General features: G+C 41.7%; 1 protein-coding gene across 3 annotated transcripts in view; it reads right to left on the bottom strand.

Moving 5' to 3' along the window:
* The window catches only part of CARD11 (caspase recruitment domain family member 11), a 48,466-nt gene that overhangs the window by 15,813 nt on the left and 13,956 nt on the right, over positions 1–18,697 (bottom strand). For 2 of the 3 annotated variants that reach the window (XM_069029980.1, XM_069029981.1), the window contains 9 exons: positions 7,838–8,050; positions 7,097–7,234; positions 6,140–6,465; positions 5,237–5,416; positions 3,518–3,670; positions 3,299–3,424; positions 2,619–2,816; positions 1,939–2,118; positions 850–904 (listed from right to left, as the gene is read on the bottom strand). In XM_069029980.1, coding sequence (XP_068886081.1) covers positions 850–904; positions 1,939–2,118; positions 2,619–2,816; positions 3,299–3,424; positions 3,518–3,670; positions 5,237–5,416; positions 6,140–6,465; positions 7,097–7,234; positions 7,838–8,050 — 1,569 coding nt within the window. Of the gene's footprint in view, positions 1–849; positions 905–1,938; positions 2,119–2,618; positions 2,817–3,298; positions 3,425–3,517; positions 3,671–5,236; positions 5,417–6,139; positions 6,466–7,096; positions 7,235–7,837; positions 8,051–8,452; positions 8,530–18,697 lie in introns of those variants that run through there. The other variant, XM_069029982.1, reaches the window with a different exon arrangement.

Raw genomic sequence — 18,697 nt, 5'->3', positions numbered from 1 at the left:
TCATTGAATTACACATTTTTACTACAAAACATTTACAAGGATCAAGAAGCCTGGGATCCCTCCGCAGCCCCAGGTTAACACAGAGTGAATGTGGACTCCTCCCCTTCCTCAGCACCTCTGATTGGTATTAATGTTGCACACTGCCTGCTAGCAAAGCTGCTGTTTAACATGGAATACCTTGGAGCAGAAGCCGTGTTTCCCATGGTGTTTTGTCCAACAGAAGCACACTGTTAACACACAACAACTGAAGGAAGTGCTGCCTCTGATGGTGTTTGTTTCAGGGATAGTGTTACACAAATAGGAGGAATTAGGAGTAACTCAAACATGAGTGTACAGCAACAAATTCGGTAACTTGGCAGCTGGCTGGGGCATGGGTCAATCCCCCTCTCTGAGCCTTTGCAATGCTTTAGATTTAAAATTAATTCTGTTTTGCTGAAGGACAAAGGAACTCATTAGACAATCACTAGATTAGGGCCTTTTCAGCTTGAATGATTTTTCCAACAGCAAAAAGAGAATGGTATGATGATTTTTAGTGCAGATGTTACACAAATGACTTTACAACTTTTGTAAACTAAATGGAAAACTGAGAAAACAGAAAATTTAGCTAAGCTGTGGGATGCACATCGTGTGCCTGTGGAGGCATCTTTGGATGGAGAGGACAGTGAAGTAGAACACTTGACTACTTTAAATTATTACATTGGTATCTGTGAGAGAAACTGTTTTTTTTTACCAACTTGGACTTAGTTAACAATTTCCCTGGTTGGTATATTTGCTAAAACAACTTAAAGAGATTAAGTGAAAGAGACAAAGCAATGGAAAAGGAATAAGGACATGGGTGCTCTTTCTGACCTTGAAACTCTGATGTTTTGTTCATGCTGACAGGGGATTTAGCTCTTGGACTTATCTAAAAGTAAGAGGACAAAAATCAGCACAAATGCAGAATATTTGCCACACACTGTAAACCAGATATTTTTACCACCTTTTTTCACTGCTACGTTGTAATATACTTGCCCTCCTTTAAACAACAAGACCCAAAATTTAGAAGTTATTTAGGTATCTAAATACCACAGCAGTGATGGAGGGTTAGCTACCTGACTACTTTTGAATGTCTGGCCCAAATGCATTGCAATTTACAGATTCTGCTGAGGAAACAAAGAGACAAAAGGTGAAGTGGGTGCCTTGGGACTGGTTTCAGGCAGCTGTTAATACAACAGGCATCCTTTTGGAGTGTGCAATGTGAAAAATGCAGCTCTATCGCCATAAGTAATAATGACAGTCAGAGCTCAGAAAGGTTATGGAGGGCAGGGAGAATTCAAATGCAGATGAAAGGAAAGAGAACCTCAAAAGCCGGAATGTTAGATTTTTGTGGGTTTTCTTTACAATTCATGAATACAGCATCAGATAATAGCTGTGTGAATGCAGCTGGTTGGGGAAATCATAAACCTAACTCATGCTACCCCTTCCTGTTAGGGGTGAGGAAATTGCCATAATTTAATTCTAAATTAGACAGTTAATTTTGCTCTAGATTGTGTCCACTTCTTTCTATTTTTCCTTCCAGCTGCTGGGAGCTTTTCCTCCAACACTTTGTTTTTCACCTTCAGTGTGTGTTGGACCTCAGGCATTATGTCATTTTTTTTTTCCACTAATGTTAAGGAGGCAAAGAATCAATTTATTGACAACGCTCCAAGAATGTGAATGAACAGCAGAAGCAAGAAGAAAACAGAAAATGGGGAGAAGGGACAGAAAACAGTCTATAAAGCCTGATTAGATCTGCTCCTCAAGATGCAAATCACCACAGGGCAAAAACTGACAGCTCACTATCATACACAAATCTATTATCTTTACAGCAGTTTCAGAGGCACTGCCACAACATGTGTTATGTCTGATAGTTCTAACAGTCCCTGCTCTGTGTCATTCCAGCCTCAGATTCAGACACACCTGGATCCCCTTTAGGTTCACTCTTCTCTTGAGACGAACTTGATCAGGCAAGAAGAATTTGTTGTCTTCTGGAGAGTCTTCAGAAGTGGAGGAGTCATCGGCTTCCTGACCATTGGCTTTTGGGCCAGAAGTCCCAAAGGCCTGGGAGATAACGGTAATGGGAAGATTCCGTGGCAAACTCTAAAGGTCACAAGGGAACACTTTTACTTCTGAGACCAGTTTGGTACAACACATGACCTTCCTTCAGAGCAATCTGATTGAACCCATTGTGACTCTGTGCTTCAGAAGTTCATGCAGAATGCGGCTCCAAACCCAATCAATAATTTGGGTTGAGATTAGTGGGGATTTCTGTTCACTGCCTGAATTCTGTTTCACTCACATTCCTAAAAATATTTGTAGTTTCTAACCCGGTTTAGAAAATAATTGGTTTTCTGTATTTCTTTCCCTACCATTTAAAGTCAAGCTGTGGAATGGCAGCCTTTGGGAAGGCATGTGCATGACAGACAACTTGAACAACACTACAGCAAAGAATTCACAACACTGACATTTAGTAGGAGGAGATTATTTTTTTCAGTTAATTCATGGAAAGAATTAAAAAAGTCCCCTCTCCCTTCCAGACCAAAATGTTTGCAAAAGCAAGTCTTAACAAAAGAGATCATGTCTGTTTTGCTCAGCTGTACCTGGTCAAGGAAGTTGTTGTCCTTGGAGAGGCGCCGGAGTTTGCACTCCAGGTTGACGATGCACGCTTCTTTCCGCACCACCTCGATTCGGAGCTCGTCGTTCCGCTCCTCCAGCTCCCGGATCTGCTTCCTGTATTTATCCTTCTCTATCAGACAGTGTGAGTACTGGGTCTGAGCCTCGTCGCGCGAGCGGAACGCCTGCAGCGGGGCAAGAACCCTCTGTGGCACCTGGGCACCAGACCCTCCCCTCCTGCTGCCTTTGTTTGTGAAGTGTTGGCAACGGGCACTTCAGAAGTGGTACCCAGTCACCCATAAACACAGCAATCAGGACCAGGATGTGCCACGGTAGCACCATCAAAAATTATGATGATGAGGGTTTACATCTCCCTCTGGGTTGGTGGGAAAATGTCCCAGAGTGCAAACGGGGTGACTTGACACTGACATAGAGCCTTGCAGGAGCTGTTGTTAAGATCCTGGTTCTGCCTGCCAGATGCTACACTGTGGAAACAACCCAATATTACCCTGTGTTTAATTACTCTAATGCAAATCCCAACAAGTAATTCTTTTAACTGCTTATTTTATAATGGTATTTTGGGCCCAATTACCCACAATTCCCCAAAGTGACACAGAGGAGATAGAGGCTTTTGCAATTGATTTCCCCCACTTTAACTGTGAGATACCTGGTCCCGCTCCTTTTCCACCTCTTCCAGCTGTATCATTACAGTGTTCATGCGGTGCTTGTACATCTCACAGTCTTTTCCTAGTGTTGAGCACTTTAACTCCAAATCTTCTTTCTCCTCAAGATACTGGAAATGACAAACTGTTAACCACCACCACTCCCAGAGGCATTTTGGGCACCAGCCTGAGATATTCCATCTCTCGACCCTTCCATTTCTCACCTTGTCTCTCAAGTCCTCCACATGACGAATATCCTCTTGGAGATTAAAGATCTTGTTGACCAACTCATGACGATCCTCCAGTGCCTCCTTACGGTCGTGTTCCAGAATATCCAAAATGGCTTTGTCTGAATCTGGCAAACCCCTCTTGTCAGCCTGAGGAAAGACATTTTTTAGAGCCAGGCCAGGGAAACAGAAAATAGTTTTGCAGGGAGAAAAGTATCAAAGACAGTAACAGGCAAGAGGAATAGCAAATGAACAAGGTACTGCAATGGGAAAGCAGGAGAAGAGATGGACATTTGTTCATATTTTAAAGCATTGTCAGAAAAGATGAATAAAATCTGTCTTGCTGTCAGAATAATCTGATGAAGGAACTGTTTTACTGGTCTATTGTACTGGCTGTAATTTGATCTGGTTTGGATGCAGTGACAATTCTTCACTCCAAGAGCTGCATTCAAAACTCTTTTCTATTAATCAGCTCTCACTGAGCACAAAAATCACCCTCTTCCAAAGAGCAGGGCCTAAGAAAATATTCAGGAGAATTTTTAAGTCATGCACAGGCTTTGCAGGCTGTGCTCAGAGAATATTAAACATGCCTGGAGTACCTTGTACCACTGCTTCATTTTCCACACTGTCCAGGAATATAATTTCTTTCAGATTTAAAATTAAAAAGATTACCAAAGCATGTTCCAACACATAATTGCCATCCAAAATTAACCATAAATGGAAGATGAAAAAAGCATAAAATGACAGCAAGGAATATGCTTTTTTTTTTTTGAAATACCTAGACTGATTTGGAGATTTCAGGGACATTTTGGTTATCCAGTATTTCTAAGCATTCCTAAGCATTTCTAAAACAACCAGGTTCAAGTTTATTTATACTTTTGCTTAGGAGAATTTAAATCCTATTTTTAGCTATTTCTCTGTTTCTTTAAGTGCTGTAAGACCATTTCAATTAATATAAGAGACCTACATGGACCAGAACTCCCAGAATCTTCTATCCTACACTGTTTTTCAACCTTTGAATTGGATTTGTGTTAGAACTAAGAATCATTAGGCGCTGCTAGAGGCTACAGTCATTTCTGAAAGGCCTTCTATTGATAATTTTTAAGTGTCATTTTAAAATGCCACAAACATTTCCATCAAAGTGCTGAGCAGTCTCATATATATCCCATTATTTGGCTAAGCTCTAAATGTGCTGCACATCATTTGTTTTCCCTACCTACCCAAACACACGTTAGTTGAGCTCCCTGTGCAAGCAGGATTCTCCAGGGCACCCTGGTGCTTAGTGACCGCTCAAGTACAGGAACCTTTGTTACCCTCTGCTTCATTAAAACCTTTTGGCAAAGATATGACAACAGCCTGACACAGGGTACACAGAGCCACTGTCAGAAATTTCTGAACTGGCTGTTTAACAGAGCTTTGCAGTGACAGGCTGGTACAATGTTCAGCAATTCAACACTGCGTTCTTGGAAGAGCCAATTTCTCATGTACACTTGATTTTTTTTTAGAGGACTATTTTTGTAGAGCCCCTCCTCATGCATGTGTCTGTGCAGAGAGCACTCCAGGCAGCTGGGAGCTGTACAACCAGCCTTCTGTTTGTCCAAACTTTGCACTTATGCTGGTTGAAGCTTTGCAGGCAGAGGTTTCAGCCTACACTTCCTGCACTGTAACTGGAATATGCTTGAGTTTGGATTTAAAGGCAGCAATCTGCTTTTATACCTGAATGATGGACTGTAACTCCTGGATTTTAGTCTTCATCATCTCATTTTCCCGCTCCAACTCCAGAACCTGTTCCTTTTTGGGTCGGTTTTCAATATCATTTTTCAGCTTCAAAGACTGGTTCCTCTCCAGCTTGCACTCCTCTTCCACCTTGTTCAAGCGATGCTTCAGCTGGTCAATCTAGAGCAGCCAGGGAGAGTGAAAAGGAGAAAGAGGAGAGGAAGGGAATCCTTCCTAGCTCTGACATTTAGTGCTCTGAAAAAGCTCTCACTTCCAGGTGAAAACATAGGGGGAAAAATAGTTTAAGCTGTGAATGCTAAGGAGGAGTTGATAATTGGGTGCTGAATGTCCACAACTGAACTGGTGAAGTTTCAAGTACAAACCTGCTACTTGCCAGCTGTAACTCATATGGGCTGATTGTGAACATTTAGAACACCTGGATTAAAAAAACAGTGGCATGCCCCCAATCCTTCAATAAATAAAGAAGTATGAAACAGAATGAACACTTAAGAGGCTGACCACACATTGTGCTTTTCTGCAGGTGGACTATTTGGATCAGGAAAAACAGAAGAAAATTCAGGATATGTTTCTGAACAAACCCTCAGCAGCTGTAGTGCTGCTGGATAACTGTACCAAGATATTACTAAGCCTAAAAAAGCCCAAATTATGTTCTTAGTAAGGAAGTATGTTTTAAATTTTATTTTTACTTGCATTCTGTTAATTCATTATCTGCCATTAAAACACCTCACTGCACTTGGCATTTCTGTACAGTGATGCCTCCAATCATCTGGGTAAGCAGACCAAAAGAGAGCTCTACACCTTTCTGCTGTCTCATTTTCCCAGATGCCACTGGCGCTCTCCATTGCTGTTGCTGACTAAAGCACCCCAGAGCATTTATCTCACCTCCAACTGCAGGTCTCGGCTCCTTATCACAGCCATGCTCTTCTCGTCACTCAGCTGGGCGTATCTCATGGCCAGATTGTAGTTCTCATCTTTCACCTTGACCAGCTCATCATTGTAGTTGTTCCTCTCCTCCTTCATCTTGTTGTACCTCTCCTGGAAGGTCAGCAGCTCTATCTTGTTCAGCTTTAGCTGCTTTCGCTCATCCTCCAGCTGGCGGGACTTGGCCAGGAGCTCACAGCGCTGCATGTCTTTTGTCTTCACTTGCTGCTGCAGCTTGATGATCTCATTCATCAGGAAATGGGTAAGGCCTTCATGTCCCTCCTCCACTGAAAATGTTTGAACAGCTTATCAATGTCTAGTGAAGTACCTTATTTAAGTTACTTTATTAATAAGTAGGATCAGAAGAACTAAGTAAGAAACAAGGGGCCAGAATATGTACAGAGGTGCAGAATTTGCACAGATTCATACACATCTGTATGTCTAACAGTACAAATATTACACAACACACTGGTATCAGAATCCCAATATACACACATACAGCTTGTCTAGATAGAAGACAAAGCATTTACATTTGTCTTGTTTCAGCTGAGCCTGTGGAAATAGCACAACCTTTGTAAAATGAATCTGTACAAGTTCAGTTAATCTGAATGCATCAAATGTGCTGCACATGTGTAGGCCATCAGTGTAGTTTAGTTCACTGTTCCAATATAGCTTCTCCTGAGATTTCTGGCAATGTCTATCATTTCATTTGAAGCTCTTCAGCTTCATTCAGACAGCTGGGATGTCCCTTTGCTTTATACATTACCTACCACATTTTGCTTTGAAGGGGACTGAAAAGCTGCAGAATGCTACAGTAAGATTAGCTTTTATTTCCACTTCTTTCCCAAAAAAAAAACCAAGCCAGTCTTCCAGATAGTCCTTAGTTCAACAGGCTCCTTTATGATTGATTCTACTCACCAACAATAGTGGAAAATCTCCGTGTAGGTTCTTTCCCTGTCACCAGTTTGTAGAGTTCAGGGTAGTAAAATTCCAGGCTCTCTAAGAACACCACATAGCCTCTCTGGCCCTTGGTGTGGAGGATGTCCAGCAGTCGGCCTGGGTATAGACAGAAGAGAAGAGACACATCAGCCCCACCAGCAGCATGAGCAAGTATCACATCCCTGAAGTTAGATCTGCCTAAGGTTCATCTCTGCCATGGCAACGAGCTGTGCAAAATCTGGCTGATTACCTGAGTTCAGCTGAGCCCATAAAGTAATGCCACCAATTCTACATGTTTGTGCTGATCGTTATTCTGAAGGAGTAGAATGGGCAAATTGGTCTGGAAATTTCAAAGGACAAGTTATTCAGTGCAGCCTTTACCAGGCAAGGATGGCAGATCCTCCAGTGACAAATCACGAAGTACTGCAAGACAGCTGAAAATCTGCTCCTGGAATGGCACTGCCTGCTGCTCATGTTAACTGAAATATTTGCCAAGGCCTTGATGGGAGTTTGAACCCCATGAGCTCCAGTCTGCACAGCACTGGAAAGAGTCTTTGTTATCAAAACACCAGCAGAATCTTCCCTTACTTTAAACCTCCTCTAAATAAGATTAAAGGTTTTCATTTGGTGATGTGCAACTTGATACAGGCTCCCTCCAGACTTAGCAAAGCAAAGCTATTCACACAGGGATGCAGATAGAGCCACTGACCAGATAATTACCTGCTCTGTTAATTTTGGAGGGCAGCATAAGGGAGTTGAGCACCTCATCCTCATCCTGCTCATCGATGACTTTGCACTGCCGTAAGTAGGGGGTAAGTTTGGCTGGGTTGATGTAGCGGCTCAGCATGTGCCGGTTGCACTCCACATTCTCCCACAAAGCCTCCTCTTCATCTTTCAGTGTCTCCAGGCAGTCATCCATCTCTGGCTCTGCTCCTGAACAAGGGAAACAACTGGCAAATGAACACCAAGAAGGAGAGCTTCAATCCCCGTAGTTTTTTATACTTCCATGTCATATGGGATGAGCTCAGAACCACTTCTGACTAATGCTGAATTTGCCCAATACTGAAGCTGTTTGAAGTGCAGCCTGTCCACAGCTTATCTGGGAAATGACAGTTCACAGAAGTGCTATCTTGAGTCTATGAACTATTGCTCATCGCTCTCCAGTGATGAATCTGCACTCAGCCAACTCCACCAAGGTCTGTACAAGTCAGACGATCCCTCTGCTCAAGAGAGGCAATGGCAAAGGGCACAGTGCAAGGCAAGAAGTGAATGAACCTGCAGAGCTCAGAGCAAAGACAAATACTGGCTGCAGGCAACGAAGGCATTTATCCTCACCTCCTTTGCTCCTCTCAGCTGTACTGAGGTGAACCTGTGCAGATGCGATGAGCCAGCACCTGCAAGTGGCTGCACACACGAACAGTTAAGGCAGGTCTGTGTCTGCAGCCGCCTGTGGATGCATTGAGGGGTGTCAGTACAGGTACCTGGGAGCTCAGACCTTGCCTTTCCCTGCAGGAGGGGGGAGGTAACAGCGTTGTGTCACTGCAGTCTGAAAATGTTCTTGACTCATGCAAATGCTGTCACACGGTTTCTGAGTGCTTGCAAAGCAATTTCCTGCCAGCTCCTAATTTGTACCCACCTCATTAGAGAAGGTTACATGGCAGGCTACAGTGAGGCAAGAAAACTTGTACTGAAGTTAAAACTAAAGAAACTTTGCAAAAAAAAAATCTTTCCTTCTTTATTTTGTAATAAATATTAACTTTTCACTTAGTACTATTTTTGCATTCTAGCCTTCACAGAATCTCGTGATCCAGGTGGCACGTGGAACATAAGCTTCTATTTCAAGTTCAGAGACCCTGGTGTAAGAAGAATATGCAGTTCTTGGATCATATGCAATGAGAGCTGTGCTTTATGAGGCTTTGCTGGTAATCAGTAACTAAAGACCTCAAAAGCAACATGTTGTTTCCCTCAGCTTCCAGCTGTAGGAACTGGGGAGCAGCCTGTGTTACATGGAGCATCCCTGGGCAAAACCAGCTCATAAACTGCACAGCCAAGGGTTATTAATTCCTCATTTTGAAAACTAAAGCCAAAAGTGCTAATCTGCTAAATAATGCGTTTGTCAGTGTTCTCACATAATGAAATACAGACTACTCCTACAAAAACAATGCATGCTCTCTGCTTGATGCTTTTAAAAGCTTTCCCAATTTGTCAAAAATCCTAGTTGGGGTTTCAATATCTCTGTGAGAAAAATTTGGATGGTTCCTCACAGTATGGGCAAGCTAAGGGAGTAGTGCCAGGGGCTTTGTTTTTTCTCCTGTTCTCCAGCAGAGTTCTTTTCTTTGCAGTTTCACATCCTAGGAGCCACTTTTTCCACATTTGCTTTGATGCTTACATGTGGATTCATTACTCCAGTTCAGAATATCGAATATTCTGGGAGACACAGCAGTCCTCAGAGGGCGAGGAAGAGCAAGGCCGTTCAATGGGATCCAGAATCATGGGGCAAGGCTGTAGTTAGGGGAAAAATCTCCCTGATCTTATGAGCTCCACACTGGCTGGGTGAAATTCTCACCGAACGCCAGTTATCTATGTGTGGTAAAACTGACACTGAAGCAATGAGCAGAATAAAGGTAAAACAGTAGAGAAAAAGCTTTACAAAGCAGGTTGCAGTGGGAGGAATGCTAAAGGGGAAAGAGCTTCATCTGAAGTCCTCACACATTCTCATGAGCCTCATTCTCCACCACTTATTCTGGAAGTAACAGTATTTCACTTCAAAGGTGAATTTAACAAACGCTACATAATTGGAGAAGCTGGACTTTGGGGAGTAGAAGGCAGTGAAGCAGAAGGTCACACAGTACCTCAGTCAGCTCACAGCCACAGCCATCCACTGCAGTTGAAAAAAGGAGAGTCACAGGCCCTTTAATTTCTGGGAGCTCACAGATGGACCTCAGAGTGCAGAAGAAGCACTTGCCTGAATTTCATAAAACGCAAGATATCTTGTAATCTGCTGCACTGAACCAGAAATTATTGCACACTGTCAGCAGTTCCCTCAGGACATTAGTAAGGGATTTCTCCACTAAATGATTCAAAGAAGAGTTCACTCATCAGCGTAATTCTCAACACAAATACGCTTTTTTTTTTAACCTGACATTAAAAAAAATCTTTACCAAATAGTCCCTTGTGTATGGGCATAATACATCCATACTGTTATTTTGGGGACATAATGTTTAATGGGAAAGCAATAAGTATATTGGATGGGTGGCTAAGAATTTTAAAAGGAGATTTCTGGTAGCAAACTCCTGCTAAACACAGTGTATTAATAAGGAGAAAGCCCTGAGAAATGACATTTAGTGGGGTGGTCCTTCACGGCCATGTAGGAATGTCAGACTCTCCCTTTTGCTTTCTTCCTTGGAATTCCACCTTGGAAATTTCCTGCCAGAATCACAGCTGAGATCTGTCCTAACTTCCTGTGCTGTCCATCAGCTCCCAGGGGTGTGAAACAGGTATCTCTCCTCCCCTTCCTGGAGCTTGAGGCGTTGCCTTTGTTGTGATTCTTTGGCCAGGCTGGTCTAAGAGCAGAACCCCCATGGAGCTCCAGTGTCCTGTGGAGCTGTTCCAGAGAAAATAGCAATGAACAGCTGATTTTAGTGCAGAACCCCTCCTACTGAGCAAATAATTCTTTGATTTAGTATTTAATATAATACTGAAGCGGAAACAAAACGCTTGCCATTGGTTGAAATTTTGGTGTGCTGGTCAAAAACCCAGATGTAACAGTGGGAAACCAATAAAGGTCTTGTATTACTGGCTTTAATTTTAGAAGTTTTTTAGCAGTACTTGCATTTTCTAGGCATTTAATAGCCCTTATTCCCTGCTTCTGTCCTTCCTTCCTATGATGATATTGCAGAAAAGTTGTTTTCACCTATAAAATTAAAAATGACAGATTTAAAATGTTTTCAAATGTGTAATCACTTATTAAATCTGATCTTTATTACCATTATCTACTTTGTGATTCCAACACCTCTTGAGCTGTAAACTAACACATCCAGGAGTTGTAATATTTCATAGAAATACTATGGCATCCGTTACAAATCACAGGTGTGAAGTCACAGACTTGGACTGACTTCAACAGACATGAAGCAAAAAGAAATCAGAAATCACCACAGCAGTTAAAAAATTGCTCTCCTGCTGCTCCTTTCAGTAGTTAGTATACAAAATAGCTTTTAACTGCAGGAGAGCTTAATCCAGTAATAATCTCAGCTAGTTCTATCTATTTCAAAGGTCTCTGTAGATGTAGACAAATAAAAGAGAGAATCCCTTTTTACATTAAAAGGAACACTCTACTCCCCTCGTCTCCTTTTCTCTCTCAGGGACTATCCTTCTGCTGGCTGTTACACACAAATGAATTGTTCTGTATGTTTGCTGGTTTTCTTGTGGTGTATTTTTCAGCTGAACAAATCACCTTGCAGTTAAAGCTGCTCTCTGTTCTCACTCAGACTCCACACTCTCATATGTCAGTGACACTCTCCACTGATCAAGGGAACAAAGCCTGCAGGCTTCAGACCCAGGGGTTCTATAAAGTGCTCATCATCAGGTCACATCTAAAGCTTCGTTTTTGTTTTTTGTGCTTCTTTGATGATGGTGCAGAAATTAACCCTTCAGCTGTTTAATTATTTGCATCCCCGTGCTCTCAATTCCTGCCAGCCTGTCAATACTCAGGAATTGCTATGTAGCTGACTGCAAATGCAGCTTTTAGCTCAGGTTTCTGATTTCCTGATATCACCTTTGTGAAATATGAAAAAATGGTTTTGTCTTTGTACCGAGAAGCAGAAGAAACTTTATTTTGGAAGAGGTAATCTATTGTCGTGTTTTGGATTTCTGCATTTGTCACAGATGCTTGCAGACTGGCAGTATTTGAAAAGAAACCACAGCACACAAAATGTTTTGCACATTATAAGTTAATAAGAACAGAATTTTATGTTAAATGCTAAGTATGAATGAATTACATATAAATCATCATACTTTAAACCAAAAATAAAGATGAAAGCAACACTTTGTGTATCTAATTATCCTCAACAATTTGAGGGTGTTGTTCTACATCCTCTTTCTCTGCACATCTCCAGAGTCTGTGGGGCAATGTCTTTTCTCCCTGCAGTTTGTACAGCACCTCACATGACAAAGTGTAACAACTGGGTGATTTTCTCAAAAGCTGCTTGTGTGGATATGTGCAGATTTGCAATATCAGAGAACCACAAAACCACAAAGGGATTTAGAGCTATTTTTACTTTTAGAGGAAAGTCACAGTTTAAAGTGTGATAAGAAAATTATATTCCTTTGCTTAAGGACAGGAGAGCTCTGTGTGCCCTCCAGGCTTTCTGAAATGCTGAATACCAGCAGTTTCCAATTATTCTGGCTGCTCTCTGGATGTTCTGTGGTACTGAAAACCACTTTTAAAAGGCTTAAACATTGATAGAGAGGACTAAATTTGATTACCTATCCTTGCAATTTTTTTCGATACAGATGTCTAAATCCAGACTCCCAAGGGAGACGAGACAGTGTCTTCATCTGCCTTTAAGAATTTGCACTTTATATCCATTCTTCCTACTTCAGTGTCCCCACCTGAAAACAAGGCTGGCATGGGTATGTTTATGACAAGGTAGAACTTGTTAATTAGTGACTGCAAAGCACATGGAACCACTGAGATGGAAAGTCCCCAGAAAAATATTTATTATTAGTGCAGTTTTATTACTTCAGACTTCACAGGCTTCAGAACACTTTCTGAAGGCAGCAGCACTGTTGAGTGGGCTGGGCTGTGTTTCTGTTTTGGGTCATAATGATGCACATGAAAAGAACCATTCTGTGTATCTCAGAACCCCTTCTTTAAACAAGAGATTCAACCAGCTTACTTATTTCAACAAAATATAAAAGAAAAAAATTGAATAAGAGATACCAAAGTAATAGAAGAGCAACAAGCTTTAAACACAAAATAGGATTATTTTTGCACAAAAATGTCCTATTCAATTCAATTGAGTCAATCTTCCTGTTCCACACAGCCTACAAAAGAAACCTCAAACACCAGCAGACCTGCAAGGCTTCAGGGAGGCAAAGCTAGATCTTTGGTAGCTAACATGAGTAGTACTCCCATTTTCTGAATAGAAGAGAGGGAGAAGGAAGCAAACCAAACTCCCTAACTGCTTCAGAGAGCTCTGGAGGCATCTTCATCTGGCTTCAGAAGGGAGAAAGAAAATTCCCTTCATTTTCATAACTATAAGCTTAACAACCAAGTGAGAGAAAAAGAAATGAAGGGTTCTATTCTGTTACTCTCATTCAGTACTTCTGCCCCCTGGAAAAAAAACCAAACCAGTGGAATAAATCGGAGATTTATGTCTAATCACTATTCCTGTCCTAACAGAAGGGGGGGTCAGAAGAATTAATACTCTTGGAACTCTCTTTAATCATCACTTTCTTTGTCTTTATTTACTTTCCTAAGAACAGATCCATATAAAACCTCATCTCAGAAAAAAAAAAAAAGGAAGGGTAACTCATACATAAAGCATGGATCAGTTATTGGTGGTGTCAGTCAGGACAGCCAACAGTTTGCTTAGAACCACCTAAACCAGAAAACACCATGTGCAACAAAAACAGACAAGTGTTCAATATTGCAGGACAATATTGCCTAAGAGTTGAACAATGAATGAACTGAATTCCACACTTTCTACATTGAGCTTTTGTGTATTTTGAAATTGCAAATGAAATTCTACACAATTCCTATTGCTTTCTGGGGGAGAACACTATTTACACATTGAGAACATCATTTTGCCCCATGCAATACTGTTGCAAAGACTCCAATCAGTGCAGCAATACTCCTTAGGATCCTGCAACGATTTCTGTTTCGTGAAAGGCTGAGATCTGCGCTTTTCCATTTCACACCCCACCTGCTGGCAGTATCTGGTGTACCTCCTCCTCCTCGAGTCTGGCAGCTTTAGACGCTCCAAGCTCCCATCGCTTGATCTCACAGGAAGGAAGTGACTCATTTTGCTCAATGGCCAACTGACAGCAGGTTGTGCTGCCTCTAACAGGCAGCATCCAATCAGCTTTGGCTGTAGCATACACATTATTGATAATAAACAAAGACAATGGAAAAATCCTCCTCTGCAAATAGCTGAAACGATGTTTTGACAACTGTCATTTTCTGTGTGTCACTATTTCCTACAAACAATGAAGCTACTTCCAGCTCTGGCAGTAACACACAGTTTAAGCACTACTGAGAGAGGAGCAAATTTTGGGGGTGGATTAATCTCACCATTTTGAATTAGGCATGAATTTAAAAATCCAGTACCTCTCTAGTGAATGGAAAATGCTCTGCTCAAAACTCTTCATTTGACCATTTTATACTTCCACCTTGGAGTGCTCTCCAAAGATTGGTTTCCAGCCATCCTGAGTCTTGGGTTCCCTCTGGGGTCCACAGAGAGAGATTTGTCCTCCTGATGCCAGTATCTACACTGGTGATTAGATGGGTATTATTCTGTTTTCACATGTTGTTTGAGAATCTGATACCCAGGTTTCAGAAACTTCCATACTGCCATTATTCAATGCTAACATGTGTAAAAGTAAATGAGAAATGAGAGATATGAACAATGAGAGATGCAGAAAAAAAAGGGAAGAGGGGAGAGAGAGAGATGAGATTTGAGGATGAAAAATGGTGAGGTCAAGGGAAAAGAAAATATAAAAAGGTAACAGGAAAAGAAAAAGAAAGAGAATGAAAGTGAGGAACAAAAGTGAGACAGAGATGAGAATAGGAAAGGCCTTACTAAAGGCAAAGGCAAGGAATGTGGGAATAAATAGGGAAGGACCTTCCACAGATCCTGAAACATTAGAAATCAGCGTTACTTATGAGCATGCAAATCAAGATAATGGCACAATAATTAAAATAAATAATTTACCACAGGACTTCAGTGCATCTATTTTTTTACAAAGTAGCAGTGGAGAGCTGAGTGCCTGACATTTAACAAATGCTTTAATCTACACATGCTCCGTCCTGTTCCACATGGTGATGAGGAGGGCGGCAGAAATTGCTGTGCTAACGTACTACAAATATGTTTATATAGTTGCCCTTCTGTTCTGGAGCATCAGCTACTGACACAAGCATTTCCTTTCAACTAACGTGTGCTAAAAGCTCAGATCTAAGAAAGAAGCTGTCATCCTCAGGCTGCTGAGGCTCATGAGAATGCTGGTCCAACAAACGCCTCAGAAGTCATTACTGGGTCCCAGGTTAATTTTTTCTTTAGACTGACTCACTTTGTTTTTACAATTGATAATGAGATTCTAGCCAGCTCAAGAGGAGGAGGAGGCACAGCTGGGGGCAAGTCCTGTGTGTTTAGGAGGAATGTTGAATTAAAAATTCAAGTTGCTCAAAGATGCAATTGGCTTTGATGACAGTAGGTTAGGTCTCAGTAAATGTGTGCTCAAATTACAAACCCCAGCACATCCTTTGGTACAGAGAGCCAGTGTTTGTGAGGGATCTCCACAGACTGAACTACATAAGAACCTGGTAAGGACAAAGGTTCATTAACTGGTACATATGAAACCCGCACAACCCTGGCACAGACAGCCTGATTCTTATCAGTGCTGTTAACATTTCACTTCTATTAATACAAGTCACATCAGCAAGAGAGAAAGAATTGTAGCTCTGCCAAACAAAACTCCTACTTAGTCTGTTTCTTGAAAAAATTGTCACTTTCTACAAACTCTTACCTTACAAAAGTTTTAAAAAATAACAGAGAGAAGAGCACTTTCCATCCAGTCAGATAATGACCCTCTGTAGGTGATACTCTCATCTCCAGACAGTCAAAGGATAATGCAGAATGTATTCGAGGAGAGGACTGCACTCAATCTCCAAATTCAGAAACAATTGACAGTAAATGTGTAGGCCATTCTTAAAACAGAAAAGGTCACACTCCAATCTTGAATACTGTCAGATAATCTCACTGTAATTCACCATGACCCAGGAAACTTTGTAAATAATATTTCATATAGCAGGCTTTATAACATGGTAGGAAAATAAGACAGAGATCTATATGGAGAATCATAGAATTATGGAATTTCTGAGTTGGAAGGGACCCACAAGGATCAGCCAGTCCAGCTCCTGGCCCTGTACAGGACACCCAAAAATCCCACCCTGTGCCTGAGAGCATTGTCCAAAGGCTCCTGGAGCTCTGGCAGCCGTGGGGCTGTGCCCATTCCCTGGGGAGCCTGGGCAGTGCCTGACCAACATCTGGGTGAAGAACCTTTTCCCAATATCCAACCTAAACCCCCTTGACACAGCTCCAGCAGTTAAAGAATCCCACAGCTAGTCAAAACACATTAAATACAAAGAGAGGCAAATAAGAAGCCAACTCTCATAACCCCCCTATAAAGATCAACCTTAACAAACTACTCCAAATACATGAAAAACAACCCCCATGCAACCATGCAATACTGCACTACAAGAACAGCATGCACTGATTGTGATGAGAATGTGATTCAGTTAAACATCTTAAGTATTCTGCAGAGGTATTAATAGCTCCCACCGAGCTCTGTGAAAACTTACCCAGTCGTGTTGAGCTTCTAATTTCCAGCAACGTATCCTGTTGCATCAAACACTGGCTATTCTCCTAAAGCTGATGACTCCCATGGTTCACACGTCCATTTTGATCATTTTATGTAAATGCATAGGTTATGTAGATAGACCAGATATCTACACTTTATTCCTTTTTGTGACCTCTTTGTAACCATTACTTTAAAACAGACTCTAATTTTAAAGAACAGGCTGCTCTCCTGTAGCTCTACTGTAGCTGGAACAATGTCATACATACCTTACACAACCAACAACTCACTGGAAGAGGTGAGCTTCACTCCTAGCCACAGTCTGCCATAGTGCTGGATGCTCTGCTCATTGGCCAAATCCTTGCACCTTGCTCAGAGCTGCAGGAACATCTCAGTCAGCAGCACACAACATGCACATATGGCAACTGGATGCCATTTGATGAGAAAAAGCCAACAATAAATCACAGCAGCCTGGCCTAGGAAGGGCAAACCCCCACCAGGAATCAGAAGGAGTTTGATATTTTACTCCTTGCACATGGAAATGGTTGTGCTTTTTTTATGAATAGATCTTCCCTGCTTGTGCTTTCTGGTCACCTCCTCTTCTTGCTCTGTGTCTTCTCTCTTTTTTCACCAGTGTGGTGGGGCTGTTTCACACAGCTCCGGAAACTTACACCCACCACCCTCTCTCTCAGACTTACTGTCTATATATAGCAGGCAGAAAGGTGCTGGGGGCTGCCTTAGTTCCCTTTTCTTCTGAACAGAGCTTGTGGGTAACTTTCAAATTTGACACCGCTGCTGAGGAAAGTCTTAGAGGAACTTCTCTCACAGCCACAGAGAGCTGGGGGCTCTGCATGGAGCAGGAGGAGGACCTCAAATAGGTCCCTTTTTCCTGCAGAGAACCCAGCTGCATTTCCTTAGCCATGCCCTGTCACCAAAGGCCTGCAATTAAGAGCAGGAAAGCAATCTCTGCAAAACAGAGAGACAATTCGCTCTCTGTCTTCCAGAAGGGCTCCTGTAAGTCACTTCTGTAGCAATCTAAAGGAAAAATGGTCTGTTTGTACATTGTCTGTCCATTATTTCTGTAGTGGTAATGTCTCCATGACCTTGTCTTGCTGTCTTGGGGAAGAGATAATACCAAATACTTGGCAATTCTATATTTTCTAGGTTCAAAGCATTGTAAGGAGGAATTAGGCATTTTCTGTTTCTCTCTCCATAACTAAGCCCATTGCTCTGAAGATAGAGAATAAAATACTGTAAAGCTTTCAAGTGGAAAATTTATCCCCAAAGAATTAACTAACCATGGGAAGAGACTAAACTCTGGTCTCATCAGGAAACTCTGGCCAGTTCAGTTCATGGTTAATGTGTATTTTTTTTTGAAGAGACCCAAGAAACAAACTACTAAAATAGCAATAAATCTGGCTATTTGTCTTCACCTGGTGTGGTTCTTGACCACAAGTCAAAGTAAGAAGAAGTATGAGAATTGTATTGAATTCTCCGCTGACTGTGGAAATAAATATTTGGGAAAATAACAACTGTAAAGTGATGCCAGAATTACATTCCATCTGTGAGCATCCCAGCCTTTAAGGATGGGCAGCTGTTATTAAAACAACATCTACAAAAACTACTACAAAAGCAAGATTTGCAGGGTTATTTGCACCCAAACCCTGATCTTCAGGAGATGTTGAACAGTACAAAGAGTGGTAACAAACTCAAAGTCAGAGGAAGTTTGTTTTATTTTCCCATCTTAAGCCTTGGAGCACAATAATTCCTTAGAACAGGCTGACAACAAAATCATTTGCAGAATGTGCAGAAAAGCCTTTGTTTTAAATGCAGCATTGCATTTGTGTCTGAGGTGAGGTTACACACAAGATGAGCACAAGCAAACGGCTTCCACTCGTGAGAATTGATTTCCCCTATTCCTCATTCCTGCTCCAGGGCACAGCTCATAATTAGGGTCAGATTTTCTAAGAGCACAGGTGGTATTTAGGCATCAAAATAAATGGG

The sequence above is a fragment of the Aphelocoma coerulescens genome, chromosome 14 (assembly GCF_041296385.1).
Source record: "Aphelocoma coerulescens isolate FSJ_1873_10779 chromosome 14, UR_Acoe_1.0, whole genome shotgun sequence".
NCBI lineage: Eukaryota > Metazoa > Chordata > Aves > Passeriformes > Corvidae > Aphelocoma > Aphelocoma coerulescens.
The sequence above is the reverse complement of the archived record's forward strand: the minus strand, read 5'-3'. Positions and strand labels throughout refer to the sequence as shown.